The 23,858-nt window shown below is 38.6% G+C and overlaps 1 protein-coding gene across 1 annotated transcript in view; it reads left to right on the forward strand.

Annotated features, from left to right (window-relative positions):
- Positions 1-23,858, forward strand: part of CATSPERB (catsper channel auxiliary subunit beta) — a 160,321-nt gene that overhangs the window by 18,587 nt on the left and 117,876 nt on the right. Inside the window, exons 6-10 of the mRNA XM_011949408.1 lie at positions 6,336-6,431; positions 9,901-10,050; positions 21,009-21,104; positions 21,244-21,362; positions 22,921-22,953. Coding sequence (XP_011804798.1) covers positions 6,336-6,431; positions 9,901-10,050; positions 21,009-21,104; positions 21,244-21,362; positions 22,921-22,953 — 494 coding nt within the window. The remainder of the gene's footprint in view (positions 1-6,335; positions 6,432-9,900; positions 10,051-21,008; positions 21,105-21,243; positions 21,363-22,920; positions 22,954-23,858) is intronic.

The following is a 23,858-nucleotide window of genomic DNA, read 5'->3' on the forward strand; positions in this document are numbered from 1 at the left end:
TTTTTTTTTGGGTTTTTTTTTGCCTTATTGTACTGGTAGGACCTCTAGTATGATTCCGGTATGAAAGGAATAGTAAGAGAGGACATCCTTGCCTTGTTTCCAGTTTTAGGGAAAAAACATTTGTGTTTTACATAGGCGCCCTTCATCAGGTTGAAGAAATTTCCTTCGTTACAAGTTTGCTGAGTTTTTATTATTGGTGTCAAATCTTGTTAAATGATTTTTTGCATCTATTGAGATGATTATAAGGATTTTCTTATAATTGTCTGTTGATATGATAAATTACATTGATCCATTTTTGAATTTTGAACCAGTCTTGGAATCCTAGGACAAACAACACTTGGTCGTGATGTATTATCTTATTTATATATTCCTGGATTCATTTGGCTACTAGGTTTCCTAGGTTATCAGTCTGGAGATTTCTTTTCTTTTCTTGTAATGTTTTTATCTCATTTTGGTATTTGAGTAAGGTTGTCATTACAAAATGAGTTTGGATGAGTTCTCCGCTTTTCTATATTCTGGACGAGTTTTTGTAGAATTGGTGTCACCTTTTCATTAAATGTTTGGTGGTATTAACCAGTGAAGATATCTGGACTTGGAGTTTTCTTTGTGGAAGGATTTTAAATACACATTCATTATCCCTTAATAGATTTAGGAATATTCAAGTTTTCTGTTTCTCCTTAAGTGAGCTTTGGCAGTCTGTGTCTTTCAAAGAAAGTGTTCATTTCATCTAAGTTGTTGAATCTATGGACACAGAGTTGTTTGTGATATTCCCTTCTTATCCTTAGAATATCTATAGTGTCTGTAGTGGTGTTCCCTATTTTATCTCTAACATGAGTTATTTGTATTTTTTAAATTATTAGTCTTGCAGAGATTCATCAGTTTTTATGTTTCAAAGAGACATCTTTTGATTTCATTATTTCATTAATTGTGTATTTTTTTTCTGTTCCTAATTTCATCAATTGCCATTCTTTATCTTATCATTCTACTTGCACTGGATTTAATTTGCTGCTTTTTTTTTTCTAGTTTGTTAGGAATCTTTAGATCAGGGATCAGCAAACTACTGACCCCGATCCTGCCTACTGCCTATTTTTGTAAATAAAATTTTATTGGAGCACAATCATGCTCATTTATTTATGTGTCTTCTGTGGCTGCTTTTATGCTACAGTGGTATAGTTGAAGTGGTGTAACAGATATCATACGACATATAAGGCCCCAAATATTTACTATCTGACCCTTTACAAACTCTTTACTATCTTCCAAAGCCTGCTTCATATATAGCAGATCTTTGAATAACCTCATTTCATTCAACATCATTTCATTATAATATTGATAAGGAAAGAAAGTCAATTCCTGGCCAGGACCACTGTCTGTGTGGAGTGCTCATGTTCTCCCCATGTCTGCGTAGGTTTTCTCTGAGTACTCTAGTTTCCTAGCACAGCCAAAGATGTGCATGTTAGGTTAATTGGTGTGTCTAAATTGTCCCCGTATGACTGAGCTTGAGTGTGTGTGTAAGTGCACCTTGTGATGAAATGGCGTTCAATCTAGGGTTGGTTCCTGCCTTGTTCCTGAGCTGCTGGAGTAGGCTCCTATGATTCTGAACTGAAATAAGCAGGCTAGAAACTGGATGAATGAATGAATAATTACAAATTATTATAAAGTAAAAATTTATAAAGTATACGACAATCATACAAACAAATGCATGACAGTAAATGATGCAATACAAAAGCCTACAGTTAGCCTGCCATGTTTGTGATTGTTTTTTAACTGCATGTGGTAGAGGATGCTCCTTACAGTTTTCCTTTGCAAACATTTATTCCTTGATTTAATCCACCACCACTATGTCCACCATTACTTACGGATTCACCAAACATTGGGTAAATAATTATCTTACTTGTTTTTACTAATCTTTTTAAAATCTATGCATAGCTCACATTTATTTTAGTGTTTAATATTAAAAGAATTTGGGGTCTTTATTTAGAAGTTTGGTGATGTTTTTGTGACCAGGCATATGCCGTAGAAACTTAACTCTTGTTTATATCAATTTGCCTGTGGTGAAATTGGTTCTATTATACATTGTTTTGCCTAAAGTCCTAGTTTCCAAGAACATGTTGACGATGTTAGGTGAGAACTTACTGTAATTAATTTGAGATTTCTTTTTTCTAATGCAAGTATTTTACTGCTATATATTTCTCTATAAGTATTGCTTTATCTGCATCCAATAAATTGTGATGTTGTATTTTCATTTTCTTTCAATTAAAAATATTTTCTAATTCCCCACAGCACTTTCTCTTTGATATATGGTTTTTTAGAAGTGTGTTGTAAAATGTTCAAATATTGGGGAATTTTTCAGATGTCTTTCTGTTATTAATTTTTCTAGCTTTTTCCATTATGTTTAGAGGGTGCATTTCATGTGATAGCAATTTAATTTATTAAAATGTGTTTTATGGCTTATTTAGTAAATGTCCCATGTACTCTTGACATAACTTTTGATTTATGTATTTTGAAGCTCTGTTGTTAAGCATATCTACACTAAGGGTTGTCATGCCTTTATCATATGTATTGTCCCTCTTTATTCCTGATATTGCATTGGTCTGAACTCTCCTTCGTCAGATATTGATATGGCTGCTACAACTTTCTTTTGATTAGTGTCATATTTCTTCATCCTTTCACCTTTTTTTCAAGACAACTTTTGGAACACTTTCATCAACAGAATGGAAGTACACAAATGAATCTTAAAACCAGCTGGGTGCAGTGGCTCCCAACACTTTGGGAGGCCAAGGCCGGCAGATCACTTGAGGTCAGCAGTTCGAGACCAGCCTGGCCAACATGGTGAAAACCTTTCTCTACTAAAAATACAAAAATTAGCTGGGTGTGGTGGCACATGCCTGTAATCCCAGCTACTTGGGAGGCTGAGGCAGGAGGGTCACTTGAACCCGGGAAGTGGTGGTTGCAGTGAGCTGAGATGGCACCACTGCACTCCAGCCTGGGAGACAGAGACTCTGTCTCAAAAAATAAATAAAATAAAATAAGTGCATCAATGAGTAAGATCTAACACAAAAGTACCCATACCTCATGACGAAAATATAATCAGGTGGAGGAAGACAAAAGTCTAAGAGAGTGGAGGAGATATGCATATGAGGAAGGAAGGACCCTGGGACTGAATTATCAGATGGACTCAGCTGATGTCTTTAAGTTTCACATACCCTGAGCCCCTAATCAGTGGTTTGAGACAAGCATTATATTTGGTCACAGTGGGTATATGCTATGTCCAGAATGGGAAGAAAGTTCAGAATCCTGTGGAGACTGTAGACACTTAACTCTATAATAATGAGGTGGAGGGTATGAGGATGCTAGAGCTCTAGGGAAGCTCTTTCTTTGTGTCACTAACCACACTGCAGCAAGATATGGTAAAAAATTATTCAAGTTACTAGTTTAATGGAAGAGTCAGAGTGGCTACAGGAAAGGCTCCATGAAAACATCCAACTGGCATAGAGGAAATAAACATTCAGCCATTAGAGTAGTTATAGTGCCACGCTCAAGAGTGGGTAGACGAAAGGTGTTCTCTCTGATTGACTTATAAAAGACAATCTTTCTTCACATAGAGTACTAGAAGGTTCTATCAGTACTGACCTTTTCCTGTTTAGTCTTATATTTTGAAGCATCTCTGGGTTTACTGCTAGGATCATATCAATCATCAGCTTCGGGTGTAGTTTTGTAATGGTGCCAAGTAGAGTTCTTAAAAACTGGAAGTCTCTCAAATGATTCACTTAAAACAGCCTTTAAATAAGTGACAGCATCAATACCCATTTATTCCATCACATAGTATTAGATCTCCTTAAAAATATATAGCACTCAGATGAAAAAAATGGTGACTTTTAACTGAATCCAGCCAAAGGGACAACTCTTATAGGCTATAGCTATGTCTATTAGAATTTGAATACATATAGTTTTAAAAAGATGCATATTCAAAGTGAGTCACCACCACCTCGGTCATTTATCTTAATGAATAAATCTTTTCTTTTAACCCAAATAACAAGGGTTTTTACAGCCAAATATCTTTATTTTCTGTCTTCATGGAGTGCTACTGTTGTTCTCACTGAGTTCTTGAATTGCATGTATAACAGATGTATAGGCATATAAACTACTTGAATAGGTTTGTCTGGAGCTTTGGCACTGACCTCTTCAACTTCCACCTCTGGAGCTACCAGCTAATACTATTCACACAGCCACTTGGCTGTTTCATATACATTGTTCACTACATCAGCCACATTACAGGTGAGATCACTATTTCTTCTGTGTTTAGAATGAGCAGGGATAGTGTCACCATCAAACAGAATTGCGTGCTAGTTAATAAGCATGTGGGAAGAAATGGAGTTGGGATAAAACCATTCTGGAAGATACTGGCAATACTACTAATAAAAGACTCAAACACATAATTTTTCTTGTATTCAATCACTCCATGTACCACTATAGAAACCACAATTTTCTGACTTTCATCAGTACTTATTGAAAGTTATCTAAGACCTGTGGATCTTCAGATCTTCAGGGCTCTTATTTTTAAATTCTTTTTTTTTTTTTTTTTTTTGAGATGAAATCTCGCTTTGTCACCCAGGCGGGAGTGCAGTGACTCACTCGGCTCACTGCAAGCTCCACCTCCTGGGTTCATGCCATTCTCCTGCCTCAGCCTCCTGAGTAGCTGGGACTACAGGTGCCCGCCACCATGCCCGGTTAATTTTTTTTTTTTTTTGTACTTTTAGTAGAGACAGGGTTACACCATGCTAGCCAGGATGGTCTCAATCTCCTGACCTCATGCTCTGCCCACCTCGGCCTCCCAAAGTGCTGGGATAACAGGCATGAGCCACCGTGCCTGGCCCTTATTTTTATATTCTAAAACTTCAAGAAAGTTCTGCATATACCAACTTTGAACCAATCCCATTGAAGGGCTGTTAAACCACTTACCCAGCAGAAAATTGGCTTCATTCACTGTGTTAGCTGGTAGCACAGGAATCTCCCTTTGTAAAATCATATATGATGTTCTCTCAAGCCATTATCTCTCCCAAAGTCCAGGAACTTCTTGATAGAGAATGATGACAGCAAGAGGCACGGATAGCAATTGATGTACTTGGGCACTGGCTGCTTTAGTAGCCACCAGTGTAGCCATAGCCTTGCCATGACAGTGCACAGACCTGCCTAGATGCCTGGGTGGACACGGGGGTCTATGCAGCCAGACCATTTGAACTAGGCATGTTCTTCATGAGTGAACCCCTGTTTCAGTTTCAACCTCAGCCTTGGCCCATGGGTACAGCCACTTCAGCAGCTCCCAGGCTAAAGCTACTGCTTTTGGCTTCCCCAGGCCCTATCCATTCTTTTAACTTATTTATGCTTTTACATTTAAAATAAGTTTGTTATAAATAACATATAGTTTAATTTTGATTTTTACATCTAATCTGTCGAATCTATTCTTTTAGATGATACTTTAGGCCGGGCGCGGTGGCTCAAGCCTGTAATCCCAGCACTTTGGGAGGCCGAGACGGGTGGATCACGAGGTCAGGAGATCGAGACCATCCTGGCTAACACGGTGAAACCCTGTCTCTACTAAAAAATACAAAAATCTAGCCAGGCGAGGTGGCCGGCGCCTGTAGTCCCAGCTACTCGGGAGGCTGAGGCAGGAGAATGGCGTAAACCCGGGAGGCGGAGCTTGCAGTGAGCTGAGATCTGGCCACTGCACTCCAGCCTGGGCGACAGAGCGAGACTCCGTCTCAAAAAAAAAAAAAAAAAGATGATATTTTAGACCACTTACATTTAATGGAATTGTTGATACAGCTAGTTATATTAAAATCTACCACCTTGCATGTTGTTTCTGTTTGTTCAATCTCCTGTTTTGCTTTTCTCCTCTTTTTCTGTCTTCATTCATATTCATTCTTTTCTATGATTCCATTTTATATCCACTATTGGCTTATTAGTTATACCTTAAAAGCTTTTTTTGTTGTTCACCTTAGTTTATATGATACATTTTAATTAATCATGGTCTGCTTCACAAGAAGAGTCATAATTTGCTTTTTATCAACCCCCTACAGCTCTAGGAGAACAATTATGACCTAAATATTAGTATCTAGATTCATTGCTATTATGGTAATATCACTTCATAATTCTTTTTTCATTATTTTATGAGCAAAATGTTTATAGGGAAAACATATAAAATTTGACATATAAATGCCAACAAAATGGTTGGAAAGGGAAAGGCTATCATTGTTGGTAATGTTCACATATCCTTAAATTTCACCAACACGACATATGAAAACATAGTTGATTATTTGCCTTTTGTTTTCAAACAGATATTGCAGCTGTAGAAGAATGGTTGGTAAGGATCACTTTACATCATGGACTAAATATTTATGCTACTGAAGGAACTCTATTGGATCGTATACGAGGTAAATGCCAACAGACAGAAGTAAAATGGAATTCATATGTTGTTTCAACAAATATGTTGTTTGACGTCTGCTATATGACAGATTCTGAGGTCCTAGAGATTAAAAAAAGAAAAAAAAGAGAGAGAGTCATGACCCTTGAGACACTCACAATCTGATAGGACAAATAATTAAATACATGTGGGTAAATTGTTAACAGAGATCTGCAAAGAGTGCTATAGAAATATGGAAATACAGGCTGGGCAGGGTGGCTCACGCCTGTAATCCCAGCACTTTGGGAGGCCAAGGTGGGCAGATCACTTGAGGCCAGGAGTTTGAGACCGGCCTGGCCACCATGGTGAAACTCCATCTCTACTAAAAAAAAAAAAAAAATACAAAAGTTAACCAGGTGTGATGATGCACACCTGTAGTCCTAGCTACTTGGGAAGACTGAGACAGGAGAATTGCTTGAACCCAGGAGGCAGAGGTTGCAGTGAGCCAAGATTGCACCAGTGTATTCCAGCCTGGGCAACAGAGTGAGACTGTGTCTCAAAAAAAAAAAAAAAAAAGGAAATACATATTTTACTGTGGCCATATTGAGGGTCATTATAAACAATGGCGTATAAAGTTGATTATATTTACTTATTCCAAAAAAGTAAGTAGTTTTGTTTTAGGTAGCTTCCAAAATTTAAAAAAAAAACAAAAAACAGTGTTACTAATTGTCCAATAGTAATTGCAATACTGTCTTTGAGACTCTGATAGTCTGATATCCTATGCTACTTTTTAAGTACTGAAATATCAATATAAAATTGTTATATCAATTTTTAAAAGATCTGAAATCTGAATCATTTACAAATTGAGATGCACCTAAAATATTACATACTGTATTAAAATGCTAACTTACATTTGTTTAGAATGTACTGAGGTATAATTGCAGCAAAAAGCTTCACAAATTGGTAGATCTTTGAAAGCGCCAGATGCGGAGATGAGATTGATCTGTTTGAAGAACTGAAAGGAGATTAGTGTTGCTGAAGCATAGTAAATGACAGAGTGGTGGATCATGAGTTTGGAGAAGCTGGCAGGGATCTTGGTAAAAAGTGTGGACTTTATTGTAATTATGATTTAGAGCCATTGGGATATTTTAAGCAGAGAAGTAATAAATTCTGATTTATCTTTTATAATGAAAAGATCATTTTGGCTGCTGTATAGAGAATAACTCTTGAGGAAGGATAGCAAGAATGGAATAAAGGAAATTGGTAGCAGTTGTTGCAGTAGTCCCCTTGAGAAGGTCTGGAGTAGATGGACAGTAGCATTAGCAGTGGAGTGGTGAGCAGAGCCTTCAGAATACATTTTGAAAGTAGAGCTGCTATGGCTTCTTGGTGGACTAAGGTGGGGGAAAACAGAAGTAACAAGGATGATGCCTGGATTTCTTACTCAAACATTCAAGTAGAGGATGTTATCATTCACCAAAATGCTGAAGACAGGAGGAGCAGACACTGGGAAATAGGAATCAAGAGTTAAAGCTAGAGTTAGAAATCTTTATTCACTACTGAACTCAAAAGAGAGTGTAAAACCTTGTCTCTATTTCTTTATATCCAATCCACACCCCAAACCACTCATTTATTTCCATCTCCTCCACACTACTCAAACTGCTGCTAATCACAGCCACCAGCGACCTTCATATTGGTCACTTTTCTGTCCCCTTTTTAGCTTCTTAGTAGCTGTCAAAACTTTTAATCACTTCTTTGTTCTTAAAATGCTTAAGATATACTACCTGACTTCAGGAGCTTGTATATAAGTAGGGGGGCATTGTCAGCTCAGTGATGTCCAGTGGTAGGCTGAAATCTCCCTGACCTGGGTGTGAATGGTCTGCAAACACATACTACACCCTTTGCCCCACATTTCTGTGAATTCTGGAATGACTTCCTGGTGAATTAGTGTAGTTAGAGATTGTGTCTCTTTCCCTTCTTGGCTGTCCCTGTGCCGCACTATGTCTACCCTGATGAAAAGTTAGCTTCTTGCTTTGCACAAAGTGAAAAAAACATCACATAAAGTCTTTGGGTTTGTAGCAGATTTTGTTGAAAGGTGGGGAGACAGAGGAGAATGTAAATAGCTAAATAACTGGTTATTAGTTATCTCTGCTCTTAAAAGTGCTTTGACTATTTTTGAAATTCAGATAGCAGTAGTCTTTCAAATTGCCGTGGCTTACTTTTTGTACTCTTTTTTTTTTTCCATTTTTTTTCCAAAAGAAAAATACCCTCCCTTTTTTTAATGCATGAAAATTCGACTTTAGCTCCAATCCTTTGCATATCCAAAAGTAATATTTTAAGTTTTAAAACTTGTGAAGCCTTGTCTGATGATGTTCTTTCAAAAGGCTCATTGTCTACCCTGGTTTGGTGAGTAAGAGTGTACCCTGATTCTTCTAGTTACAGTGAGTGCAGAGTCCTATTGGAGCACCTGGGAGGAGAGCCTCACTCATTCTAGGGCATCATGGAAGGCTTCCCAAAGAGGAAGACATTCACATCGAGGACTGAAAAATAGGGTTGTGAGAAAAACAGATATTTAAAGCCCCGTGAACTAGAGCCTCTAGTAGGAGGGCAGTTCTGGCAAGAAGTAAAGCTGAGGAACCAAGAGGACGTTAGATTCTGGAAGGCCTGGTTTGCCACGTGAAAGACCTTATTCGCCACTAGTGCTGCTCTTCTGCCTGTGCTGCATTGGAGATGCCTCACCTCTGATTGCTTTTTCTTCTGCATCTCATTCCCAACTTCTATCTTGCAGAAATCCTTCTAAGTCTCTTGGCCACTAATGATAACTGTCCCTGTTCACCACTGCTACTCTGGATTTATTCTCATTTTCATCTACCTACTGTTGTTTCAATGAGATTGGGAAGGGAACAGAAAGTAAATGAGTGGGCTCTTGAAGCAGAAGTTATAAATGTATTCTGTGATTTCACAATTCCATTTATACAGATAGATCCTGTGGCAAATAGTATTTTTCAACTATCTTCCAGAAATCCCTCTAAGTCTCTTGGCCACTAATGATAACTGTCCCTGTTCTCCCCTGCTACTCTGGATTTATTCTCATTTTTATGTATCTACTGCTATTTCAGTGGGATTGGGAAGAGAACAAAAAGTAAATGAGTGGGCTCAGAAGTTATAAATATGTGTATTCTGTGATCCAGCAATTTCATTTCTAGGGACAGATCGTGTGGCAAATGGTATTTTTCAAATGTGGCCAAAGCAATCTCTCCCATTCCACATGCTGCAATGTAACCTTGCCAGCCCCCCATCAAGGGGAATTAGACTTTACTCCTTATATCCTGGAAAATAGTCACTGACTGATTTTTAACCAATGCAGAGTGAGGTAATACACCTTTTTTGAACTATAGAATGGTTTCTTTACATAGTTCTTTTAAAACCTTTAAAGGAAAGCAGCAATGTTCCATTTTCAAGGGTGCTCCCACCATTTAAACACCCAAATTTGATTTCTGCAGAACCGATTCTTCAGTGGGCTCCTGGGGTTGAAATTCCAGAAAGTGAGATGGGTAAAGTATATCCACATGTGGTAGATCTCAAAGTGACAAAATGCCCCTGTGCCAACGACGTGGCATTACTAGGCTTCGTTATGGATACGCTACTTGATGGTAGGTTTACAGCTACATTAAATGTTGATGTTGGCATTTGTATTTTATAACAGTAATGTTTAACTGGCAGCAGAAATAAATGCATAGACATAGGGAAGGAAAATTGTTTCCTAAAAATATCTAAAAATTTATTCTTCAATGCTGTGTGTTGTCTGCTTGCAAGTGTGATATACTAAGTATGTTTTCTTGCTGTGACTTTTTGTCATATTAATTGTGACTTTAGTATGTCTCCTAATTTCCTTTATCCCATGCCCCCCATTAATATGTTACTTTCTCCCAGAGATTATCTGCTATTCCTGCCATGTATAAATAGATATTGTTGTTCCTGAAATACTACATTACTTTGTTTATGCTTGCATTTTTTCATTACTACTGTAATATCTGAGAGCATCTATATGGGAAAGAAACAACTGTTTCTCTATATATTCATTTCATAACACTCTACTACCAAATGTATGGATTTTCCACACCAAGTGATTCTCCAGTTCTCTGTGGATGACCAAGTAGGTGCCCTATGGTTTAATTCAATTCTGGCACTAGCTATCTGGAGTTAGCACAGACCCTTCTCCCCAACCAACAACAGATTAAGGGCTCAGTTCCCCAAGACTGTCCCCCAATTCAAATGCCGGTCACAAGTCCTAGGTTGTAGTTCCAATCAACTAATTATAATTTGGGGAGGTCCCACAACCCCTTCCTTCAGTTCAGTAATTTGCTAGCACAACCCATAGAACTCAGGGGAACATTTATTTAGGTTTGCCAGTTTATTATAAAGGACAAAACAAAGGATACAGTAAACAGTTGGGCAAGGTCCGAAAGATTCTCAAGTAAAGGAGCTTCTGTCCCCGTGGAGTTGTGACATGCCGCACCCCTGGTATGTAGATGTGTTTTAGCATTCCAAAACCTGCACTGTAAGGATTTTTATGGAGGCTTTATTACATAGGCATGATCAATTATTTATTCAATCTCCAGCCCCTTCCCACTTCCTGGGAGATGCACTGAGGGGCTGAAGGCTCTAAGCTTCTAATCATGGCTTGCTTTTTCTGGCAACCACCCCACATCTTAAAGCTATCTGGGGGTCTGTCAAGAGTTGCTTCATTAGAACAAAAGACAATCACATCACCCAGGAAATTCCAAAGAGTTTAGGGGTTCTGTATCAGGAACTGGGGCCGGAGACCAAATGTTTGAACAAAGGATGTTCCTAGCACTCCATCATGCAGGAAATTGTGGGGGTTTTAGGAGTTCTCTATCAGGAGCCAGGGAAAACCAAATATATATTTCTCATTATATCACAATATTACAATGTCATTACACATTTCAACTACTAATAGTATTATTCTAATTATTGTTCCTAGCTAATTGATGACCTCCTAGACCCCAAATTCAGTGAATATAAAGAAAAATAAATACATATAAAAATTAAAGAATAAGAAACAAAATGTTATTACTTATAGATAATATGTATACCTACATAAAAATCCAAAAAGATCTATAAAAAAACTCAGAACAAATATGGGCATGCTGGAAGGTTGTGAGATAGAATAACAATGTATAAAAATCATTCCAGGCCGGGTGCGGTGGCTCAAGCCTGTAATCCCAGCACTTTGGGAGGCCGAGACAGGTGGATCACGAGGTCAGGAGTTTGAGACCATCCTGGCTAACACGGTGAAACCCCGTCTCTACTAAAAATACAAAAAACTAGCCAGGCGAGGTGGCGGGCGCCTGTAGTCCCAGCTACTCAGGAGGCTGAGGCAGGAGAATGGCGTAAACCCGGGAGGCGGAGCTTGCAGTGAGCTGAGATCCAGCCACTGCACTCCAGCCTGGGCGACAGAGCGAGACTCCGTCTCAAAAAAAAAAAAAAAAAAAAAAAAAATCATTCCACCAAGGACTAATTAAAGATTACAATTTAAAAAATCCTATTAAAGTAAGAAATCCCAAAAAGTACCCAGGAATAAAAAAAAGGAGTTGCAAGGCCTATTGTGTAGAAACTATAAAACTAATGAAGGTCAATAAAAAAGACCAAAATAAATAAGAGATTTCATGTTTATAAGCAGGAACTTCTGGTATTGTAAAGATTTATTTTATAAATAAATTTATTACAAATAAAATTTATTACAAATTTATCAATCAATTCAATATGATTCCAAGAAAAATTATAACAATGTTTTTGGGTGTGTGTGTGTGTGTGTGTGTGTGTGTGCGTGTGCGTGTGTGGGAGGGTGTAGAAATTGGCAAGCCAAACACAAAATTCATATGGGAGAATGATACACCATGAATAGCAAACATAATTTTAGAGAAAATAAAAAGAACAAAAATTTATCCTAGCATGACTTATTATAAAGCAACAGATTAAAACAGTATGCATCAGCATAGGGATAGACAAATAATCTTGCCCAAATCTCTTTGACTTCCTAATGGCTTACAGTCTGCTTCTGCTGAATTCCTTTAGTTTTACTAGGTTGGTGCAAAAGTAATTGAGGTTTTTGCAATTACTTTTAATGGCAAAAACCACGATTACTTTTGCACCAACCTAATAAATGTGTCTTTTTCCACTCTGCTGTCATATGCTACACTATGTCAATCCAGATAGAAACTTGGCTCCTTTTCTTATCTTGTTCTGTGAATAGGAGGTCCTAGCCAGGACCTCCTCCTCCTCCTCTTTATCCAAACACCAATACCTACCTTACTTCCGTGAGCCACAGGAGAGGGGTCATTCTCAACTCCTCATGCTTGATTCTGCCTTACAAATGAAAGCCATGGGAGAGAAGCAGCAGTCTTAATTCCTTGGGATCACACTCATGAGGCCACCTCAACCTCTCAAGAAAACAAACAACTTCAGCAACAGGTTCTTTGGGTGAAACCACCTTTTCCCCAACTGGTCACCACTGTGCTGAAGCAAAAAAGGAAGTTCTCACAGTATCAAGCTGTGACTGCCTGAACCAGCAATTCATTTTTTTCTTTTTTTTTTTTTTTTTTTTTTGAGACAGGGTCTCTCTCTGTTGCCCAGGCTGGAATGCAGAGGCACAATCATGGCTCACTACAGCCTCAACCTCCCAGGCTCAAGCAATCCTCCCACCTCAGCCTCCCACATAGCTGGGATTACAGGTGCACACCACCACACCCAACTAGCAATTCCTTTGTGAGGCCTTGTTTGTGAGGCCAAATCCTTTCATTAGAATTTGTGGCCTGTCATTAACAAACTCCCCCATATCACTCACTTTTTCTCTGAGTGGTCCCTTAACTTTCTTTCCATAAAGAGTGCCTGGTCATCCCCAGATGACATTCTTTCCCCTCAGCCCTCCCACGTATCACATATCTCAAAACCCAGGGTGGGGGTTGTTGTCTTTGCTCTTTAGGATTACTGCTTAATCATTACTCCTGTCATCTTGTTTGAAACCAGGAACTTTTTTGAACTCAGACTTTACCTCCCTCTAACTCTTCTTGGTTGCCAGCATTTGGTGACCTCCTCACCACTCACAGTCATTCATTTACAAGTTTAACCTCTGGGTCCCTGCCTTCCTCTCCACTTGACTTTCATCACTGTTTTTAGTAACTTCACCATCCATGTGGATGATCCACACAGTACCCAGCTTCAAGGCTTCTTTTCCTACAATGATCTTTCCCCTATCTTACTCCTATGGTAGTATTCTTCTTAAAATTTTTTATTTAATGATTTTAACTTTTATTTTAGATTTGAGGGGAAGTACATCACCCTGATACCAAAACCTGGCAAAGACACAACAAAAAAAGAAAACTAGAAGCCAATATTTTGATGAACATAGACAGAAAAATTCTTGACAAAATAGTAGCAAATAGAATCCAGCAGCATATTACTATGCAGCCGTAAAAAAAAGAGTGAGTTTATATCTTTTGCAGGGACATGGATGAAGCTGGAAACCATCATTCTCAGCAGACTAACACAGGAACAGAAAACCAAACACTACAGATTCTCACTCATAAGTGGGAGTTGAACAATGAGAACCTATGGGCATAGTGGGGGGAACATCACACATCAGGGCCTGTCGGGGGATGGAGGGCAAGAGCAGGGATAGCCTTGGGAGAAATATCTAATGTAGATGACGGGTTGATGGGTGCAGCAAACCACCATGGCACATATACACCTATGTAACAAACCTGCACATTCTGCACATGTATACCAGGACTTAAAGTATAATAAAATAAATAAATAAATATTATTAAAATAAATAAATAAAAATTTAAAAATAAAAATAAAAAGTTAATTCAAGGCTGGGCACAGTGACTCACACCTGTAATCCCAGCACTTCAGGGAGGCAGAGGTGGGCAAATCACCTGAGGTCAGGAGTTCGAGACCAGCCTGGTCAACATGGTGAAATCCCATCTCTACTAAAATATAAAAATTAGTAGGGCGTGGTAGCAGGTGCCTGTAATCCCAGCTACTTCGGAGGCTGAGGCAGGAGAATCTCTTGAACCCGGGAGGCAGAGGGTGCAGTGAGCTGAGACCGCGCCATTGCACTCCAGCCTGGGTGACAAGAGCAAAACTCCATCTAAAAAAAAAAAAAAGTTAATTCATCACGATCAAGTAGGCTTCATTCCTGGGATGCAAAATTGGTTCAACATATGCAAATCAAGAAATGTTATTCTTTTTGCACAGGAATACTTTAGCTATTTGCGCTCTTTTTTGGTTTCATATGAATTTTAGGATTTTTTTTCTAATTCTGTGAAAAATGGTGTTGGTATTTTGATGGGAATTGCATTGAATCTATAGATTGTTTTGGGCAGTATGGATGTGGGGGAAAGGGAATGCTTATACACTGCTGGTGGGAATGTAAATTAGTACAACTTCTATGAAAAACAGTGTGGAGATTCCTTAAAGAACTACAGGTAGATCTACGATTTGCTCCAGCAATCCCACCACTGGGTAGCTACCCAAAGGAAAAGTCATTATGTGAAAAAGACACTTGCACACATATGTTTATAGCAGCACAATTCACAATTGCAAAGATGTGGAACAAACCAAAGTGCCCATCAACTAATGAATAGATAAAGAAAGTGTGGTATACATACACCATAGAATACTACTAAGCCATAAAAGGGAATGAAACAATGTCTTTTGCAGCAACTTAGATGGGGCTGGAGGCCATTATTCTAAGTGAAGTAACACAGGAGTGGAAAACCAAAAACCGTATGTTCTCACTTCTAAGTGGGAGCTAAGCTATGAGCAAGCAAAGGCATATAGAGTGATATAATGGACTTTGGAGACCCAGAATGGGGAGGTTGGGAGGGAGGGAGGGATAAAAAACCACACATTAGGTACAATGTACACTACCCGGGTGATGGTTGCACTAAAATCTCAGAATTCACAGCTACATAATTCATCCATGTAACAAAAAACTACTTGTACCCAAAAAGCTATTGACATTTTTTAAATAACACAAAAATGTGATTTACCATATAAGTAGAACTAAAAACCAAAGCTATATAATGATCTCAATAGATGTGGAGAAAACCTTTGATAAAACCTAACATCCTTTCATGTTAAAAACTCTCAACCAACAAGACATTGAAGGAACAGACCTCAAAATAATAGGAGACATCTATGACAAACACACAGACAACATTATACTGAATGGGCCAAAGCTGGAAGCATTCCCCTTGAGAACCAGAACAAGACAAGGATGCTCACTCTCACCTCTTCTATTCAACACAGTACTGGAAGTCTAAGCCAGAGCAATCAGGCAACAGGAGGAAATAAAATGCATCCAAATAGGAGAAGAAGGCATCCAATAGAAGAAGTCAAACTCTCTCTCTTTGCTGACAGTATGATTTTATACCTGGAAACCCCTAAAGACTACCAAAAAGCTCCTAGAACTGGTAAACAATTTCAGTAAAGTTTCAAGATACAAAAAGCAACATAGAAAAATCAGTAGCATTCCTATACACCAATAACATTCAAGCTGAGAGCCAAATCAAGAGCACAATCCCATTTACAATACCCCACCCCCACACACACACCTCCCTAGGAATACATCTAACCAAGGAGGTGAAATATCTCTACAAGGAGGAGTACAAAACACTACTGAAATAAAACATACATGATACAAACAAATGGAAAAACAGTTCATGCTCATGGATTGGAAGAATCATAATCATCAAAATGGCCATACTGCTCAAGCAGTCTACAGATTCAACGCTATTCCTATCAAGCTACCAATGTTATTTTTCACAGAATTAGAAAAAACTATTCTAAAATTCATATGGAACAAAAAAGAGCCCAAATAACCACAGCAATCCTAAGCAAAAAGAACAAAGCCTGAGGTATCACATTACCCAACTTCAAACTATACTGCAAGGCTGCAGTAACCAAAACAGCATAGTACTGGTACAAAACCAGACACAGACCAATGGAACAGAATAGAGGATCCAGAAATAAAGCCACACCCCTACTACCATCTGATCTTCAACAAAGTTAACAAAAATAAGCATTGGGGAAAAGATGCTATTCAATAAATGGTGCTGGGTTGGCTGGCTAGCCATATGCAAAAGAAAAATGAAACTGGATCCTTGCCTTTCTCCATATACAAAAGTTAACTCAAGATGGAGTAAAGATTTAAATGATTATGCTCCTCACCTTGTCATCTCTAATGTCATTGTCCCTGAAATCCGTAGTACCTGCATGTTACACTCTGTCCACTGCCTCTTATTCTTTCAGTCTGTTCTAGTACTCACACTTCAACATTTCTTTGATCTTATTGAGATCTTAATCCATTGTCAGTACCACTTTTTTTCACTACCCAACATCCTTATTTTCCTCTGTTCTCACCATAATTCTCAGAGTCCATCTTTTAAAATACTTTTATAACTCCCTTGCCCTTCTTTTTCTTCCTTGCCTGCCCAACCCCAACTCTAAAACCACCTCTGCTCCTGTCCTGGAAGAGCAGAATATTGCTGGGGAAAAATTGCACGCTAGTCTCATTTTGACATTTCACTGACCAGTCTCACTCTAAATTCATGATCATGAATCTTAAGTGGGCACTCAGCACTGCCTATAAAGCCTACTGTCTATAAATCCTATCACTCTTCCCTCGTATATTTATTTTCCCACTCTGCAAAATAAATTTATCACACTTCTTTCCACTCCTCAAATACTCTTCCCCTCTTACTCTTGGCTGTTCGTTTATATAATACTTCAGAGAAAATAAAGATTGATTATAGAAACCACATTGTTGCAACTGGAAATGTGCCATCATACCTGCATTTGTATGCTTTGCCTTTTCTGCCTCTTGCACTGTAAGAAATGTCTCTACTGCAATCAAAGGCTACCCCCCAGCCCTTGTGTTCTGGATCCCATTCCTTGCAGTCATCTGAACAACATTGCTCTTGCATCTGTTGTGCAATTCTCATCTTTCTCTCCAACATCATCATACTCTTCCTCCTCACTGGATTGTATCCATTAGGATAGAGACATACCCTAATATCCCCCATCTTAATTAAACAAAACCTTCATTTATCTCGCTTTACTTCTATCTCCCCTTCAAAAAAAATATTTAAGGCCAGAATTTAGTGTAGATGATGCTGTTTTTCCACCTCCCGTTTTATCTTCTTTCCACTACAAATCAGACTCTGGTTTCCATCACTTTACTAAAACATTTCTTCTCAAGGCCACTCACAATTTCCATGTTGCCAATTCCAACAGCCAGTCTTTTATGCCCATTCTACTTTCCTTTCCAGCAGCATTTAACACAGTCGACCAGTCTCTGCTCAAAACACTTTCTTCTTTTAGCTTTTTGATAATACTTTCAAGTTCTTTATCTTTTCTCATTGGTCACTCTTTAGTTTTCTAGGAGGGCTCCTTTTTGGTGTGACCCCTAAATGCTGATGAACCTAGGGCTTTGTTTTTGGCTCTCCTTCCTTAAGTTACCACATTCTCCTTCTGGAAGACTTGCCAGTCTGATGGTAGTAATGCCATCTTCAGGCTGATGATTCCCAAATCTGTATTGCTGCTGCTGACCACCCCTTTAAAACAAAACTACTCCTCTCTTCAGCTGTCTATTATGCATTTCTTCTTTTTTTTTTTGAGACGGAGTCTCGCTCTGTCACCCGGGCTGGAGTGCAGTGGCCTGATCTCAGCTCACTGCAAGCTCCACCTCCCGGGTTCATGCCATTCTCCTGTCTCAGCCTCCTGAGTAGCTGGGACTACAGGCGCCCGCCACCTCGCCCGGCTAGTTTTTGTTTTTGTATTTTTTAGTAGAGACGGGGTTTCACCGTGTTAGCCAAGATGGTCTCGATCTCCTGACCTTGTGATCCACCCGTCTCGGCCTCCCAAAGTGCTGGGATTACAGCTTGAGCCACCGTGCCCGGCCTGCATTTATTCTTGATGGCTAATGAGCATCTCAAATACAACAAGTCTAATCCAGAACTCTTGATTCATCTCCCTCGAAAAATCTGTTTCTCTCCAGTATTTCTCATCCCAATTAGTATTAAATTGGTCAGAATTGAAATCTAGGACACATTCTTGACTGCTCTTACCCTCACAACATTCCCTGACTGTGCTATCTCCAGGGCCCATCCCCAATGTGACCACCTCACTCCTCTGCTAAAATCTTAAGTCAACATTTTTTTATTAGACTAAGTAACAGCCTTTTGAATGATCTATTTCCAAACCAGCCTCCATACACCTACCAGAATGATGTTCTCAAGTATAAACCAGATCACATCACTTCCCTGCTTCCAACACTCCTGTGGATTCCCTTTGCCATTAGAATAAAAGCTAAACTTTTCACAATGGTCTGCATCAGCTTTTGGAAGCCCTGGGATAGTTTGTCACAGAGAGTAGCCTGTAACTTAATTTTAGTCTGTAAATATTAACCAGCATAAAGTGTTTATTTTATTCTTTCTGCATTAGTCATTTTTTGCAAGAATCTGGTCATGTGATAGCATGCTGGACATCTATAATTATTCCCACTTAAAATGTTCCACTATTAGGCTGGGTGGAGGCTCACACCTGTAATTTCAGCACTGTGGGAGGCCGAGGCGGTCAGATCACTTGAGGTCAGGAGTTCGAGAGCAGCCTAGCCAACATGGCGAAACCCTGTCTCTACCAAAACTACTAAAATTTAACCAGACATGGTGGTGCACACCTGTAATCTCAGCTACTCAGGAGGATGAAGCACGAGAATTGCTTGAACCTGGGAGGCAGAGGTTGCAGTGAGTGGAGATTGCGCCACTGCCCTCCAGCCTAGGTGGTGGAGTGAGACTCTGTCAAATTAAAAAAAAAAAAAAATTTCCACCATTATCTGTAAAACTAGACTTAACTCTCAGAAAGGCAAAGTTTGTCTTTAGTTTTCCTCTTCCTGGAAAAAGTATACAATAATAAATAACACTTCCTTCTACAGCTTTCCTTAAACAGAAAAGAGCTGGCAGTTAAAACTCACACTTCACAATATGACTCATTCTACAAATGTCCTCTTTTGGAAATAAAGTATATGCGTTAGATTGCCAAGGGTCCTTAGCCTCCCCTCCTCCCCAGCCGAGTAGTTATGTCCTTTGACAAAACTTCAGATCAGCACCTCACATTTAAAACACAAAAGACTCCAGACATTCCTACCTAAGACCAAGAAAAGATGGGGTCGGGGAACAAAGTACTTTTAGGATTTGTGATGTGTTCAGTCTTCTTCATTTACAAGGTTTTAATGAAACTTTAGCAAAAGTTTTTTCTATTTTTAAAATCACAAATAAAAAAGTAAATCATAGTTTTTCCTCTCTTGGAGTTTACATTTTAATTTTCTTCTTTGGAGTTTTAAAAAATTATTATTAACTAAAATTGTATTCCTGAAATAGGAGCATCTTTATGCTTAGAAGGGTACTGTTAGGGAGGAAAAATTTTCCTCTGTTCTCTTATGCTTAGTGAATAGGGTTCTATGAATTAAATCGACAAATAACAGATTTTTTTTTTTTTTTTTGAGATAGGGTCTCTCTTTGTCTCCAGCCTGGAGTCGCACGATCATAGTTCACTACAGCCTTGACCTCCCAAGCTCAAGCGATCCTCTCACCTCAGCCTTCTGAGTAGCTGGGACTACAGGCATGCACCAACAGGCTAATTTTGCATTTTTCATAGAGACAGGGTTATACCATGTTGCCCAGGCTGGTCTCAAACTACTGGGCTCAAGTGATCCTCCTGCCTCGGCCTCTCCAAGTGCTGAGATTATAGGTGTGAGTCACCATGCCCAGCCCAAATAACAGATTAACAGGATAAAAGGCACAAAAATTTTTTTTATTATTTATATGCATGGCAGTTCACAAAAAAGAAGTGAAGCTCAAGTGGTTAAATCAGGAAATTATGTACCATTTTCACAAAGGAAGTGGATTTAGGAATCAAGGAACAATTAGCTGTAAGGAAGTTGTGACTAGAAAATATATAGGGGAACTAGTGGCAGATAAGGGCTCCCTATCTCCAGTGATAAAATGCTCTTTTTTTTTTTTTTTTTTTTCTGGTACAAGGGGCAATTTATGCTTGCTTTTAAGCAGATAAAGGGAGGGCAGAGACTGCATTTATTGATTCTCAATTGCCTTCAGGTAAAAAAAAAATCCTTAAACCAAAGTGGCATATTTTGGGGTGGCATATTCTGATGCCCTTCTATGTAAAAAAAGATACAGTACAATTTGGAAGATACTTTAAGAGAATGAACCAATACCTTAAGAGGATTGATTTTTAAGGGCATATTATTCCCAGCAGTAATCATTCTAGGAGTCAGTCAGATGGTTGGCTAATATTATGTGGTGTAACTTGAAGTTACTTCATCTTTCCAACGCTTGGGGAACTGAGAGTCAAAGTGCTGAGAGGGAGTTGAGGCAAGAGAGGACAACAAGTTGGAAGATGGAACTGACTCTGGGCTCTTGCCCCTGAAGGCCTAACACCATACAATTGAGTGACTCACCTTGTAAAGTTGCCTGGCTTTAATTTTCCTTTACTTTCATGGCAGGTGTTTACATAGGCATAACCTTTTGTGGATTCTGGCATTATCCTGATACCACATGGTTTAACATGACAGAGGTTATCTATTCCCAACTTCAAGGAGGTAACTCCTCTAACATTGCCTTCATCTTGAGCATTTTACTTATATCAATATTTCATTAATATCTATAAATTGTCTTTGCTTCACTAAGGAGCTCACTTTTTTCTTAATTTTTAACCCATGGTGTGATTTCTTGGTTTAGACCATGAAGACCTTTCATTGGTGGATATGGTTTTAACAAATCATTTTTTAGTCATCCTCACCTCTTTGGGCCTTTTTATAAGTGAAGATCTTCGTTATCCATCACACCACATTTTATCGGTATGTAAATTGTTTTGTAACTAGTAGCTAACCTTAAATATCTTCTGTGACACAAAAAGAAATATTTAATACTTGAGTTATGTGTGGTGTACCTTAAAATTGAAATGCTTCTTTCTTTCGAAAAACAAAGGCATAATACAGCAACTTTTTCCTTTCCTCGTAGTGTTGAATATATAATTTGGAAATGGTGCTAGTTTTATTGCTGTATGAATTTATAGTAAGTTTTAAATATATACATGTAGAAAAGATCTGTCTACCTACCTATTGATTGATCCATTTATTTATAGTTATGTATGTTACCCAAATGCTTTAAGGTAATTTATTAAGCCACATATAGTATTACAAAGTAACATAAGTGAAAAGTAAGTGTTGGGATTGAGCAAAGGGAAATACACGTTTAGGTGAAGATTGTTAATATGCATATATCATAAAATTCTTAAACATGTTAACAAATACCTGTCAAAAATTACCAAAACAGAGATGAGACCAGCAATAAAGACTTGGGATCAGCAAGAGAAAAGATAGAGGGAAGTAAAGAAGAGGAAATGGTATTGATTGAGAGGCAGATATTTCTTATAAGTGGTAATTATTATCTTTCTTCAGGTATAAGAATATTCACATATACCTGAACCTTCTTCACCATCTCTGAGAAAGTACCATTTGTTGCTCAGATGACTAGTGGATATGGATTTTTTTTTTTTTTGCATGCTTATTATATAATTGCTAAAACAGAGAGCTGAAACCAGGAACACTACAATGGCTTAAATTCAAAGTGCAGAGAAGTAGACAGGGATTGTATATTGTAAGTCCTGATCTCTGGACTACTCTGGGCTGGGCAGAAGAAACAGAGTGGCAAAGGAGAAAATAATAGGTTGAGGGTGTGCCTTCCTAAACCCAAGTGGGCAGCAGACTTGCATATGCCAGCACACTTCTTTTTTTTTTTTTTTTTTTGAGACTGAGTCTCACTCTGTCGCCAGGCTGGAGCGCAATGGCGTGATCTCAGCTCCCTGCAATCTCCTCCTCCTGGGTTCAAACAATTCTCCTGCCTCAGCCTCCCAAGTAGCTGGGATTACAGGCATGTGCCACCACACCCAGTTAATTTTTGTATTTTTAGAAGAGACAGAGTTTCACCATGTTGGCCAGGCTGGTCTCGAACTCCTGACCTCGTGATCCACCTGCCTCAGCCTCCCAAAGTGCTAGGATTACAGGTGTGAGCCACCGCACCCAGCCCACCTGCATACTTCTTAATTCTTCCATTTAAATCATTAAAAGGCATGGTTTTCTTCTGGAATCACACTAAGGTATAAGTAAATTAATAAAATAATGAAATGAGGCAAAGACTGATGGGGAAATTCCCAGGATATTGTATAAACTATATCAGAGTCTGCTTTTAATGTTTGGCTATCTTAACTGCTAGGATAGAAAAAACATATAATTTTGGTATAATTTTTTTCAAGGAATGTATATGGTTTATTTCCTTTGGTATAATTTAAATTGCTATGTTTTGTTAGGCCTTCTGATATGCAAGCAAATATTAAAGTTTTTTCTTTTCTTCTAGTTTTCCAGAGCAGACTTTTGTGGTTTTGAAAGGGTAAGAAGCTTGACATTTCCCAGGGCTGGTTAGAAGATATGTGTTTGAGATGAGATGCAAGTCAATAATTCACAATATATGTTATTCCAGTTACTATATTATTTATAGTTTAAACAAAATATATATTTAAATATATATGAATTTGTAGCATATATTATTTATATATATATTTGTAGCAATCATTAAGCAGTGCTCGCCTCCTCTGCTTCAAAGGAAGAAGTGCTCCTCCCTGTTTCAGAGACCACCCTCACCTCGTCTCCTATGCTATGTCCAGGCTAGCTGTGGTTGTTCAGTTCAGATTCTGCACAAGGGCACTTGATTGAAGACAGTAGGTGCTAGGGTCTGGCTAACACTTTACTCCCCAATCCATCTACCCAGGCGTAAGTCTATCCTACTTGGAGAGAGGGGTATCTTTTCTAACTTACACAAAAATGTCACATAATCTAGTCACTGGTCTGCTTCTGGCCTTTTGGGGGATTTTGTTCCATCAGTTATCTCCCCTGTATGTTAAAAAGTCAAGTTTTGTGATTAATGGACTAGGTCATTCCCATCAGAATATAAGCATGCTTCAGTTAGAAAACCACAAATGAAATCATGAGTGTTCCTAGCCATTTGCCATATGCCCTCCCTATTCTGTCCTCATAGAGTGAGCAGATGGCTATGAACCAGGAAGATGGCCCTCACCAGGCACTGAATCTGCCTGCACTTTATCTTGTATTGGGCAGGCTCCAGTCTGTGTGCACATGTGCATGTGCACATACACCCACATTCACACTGTCTGTGAGAAAGGAGCATTTATTTCTCAGGAAGCACATAGAACTGACTAATTGTCATACTAATCAGAGGACAAGCAAAGCAGAGAACTAAGAGAGCCAGATGGGCAAAAATGATTTGTATTATAAAGA

The sequence above is a fragment of the Colobus angolensis genome, unplaced genomic scaffold (genome assembly GCF_000951035.1).
Source record: "Colobus angolensis palliatus isolate OR3802 unplaced genomic scaffold, Cang.pa_1.0 Scaffold3, whole genome shotgun sequence".
Lineage (NCBI taxonomy): Eukaryota > Metazoa > Chordata > Mammalia > Primates > Cercopithecidae > Colobus > Colobus angolensis.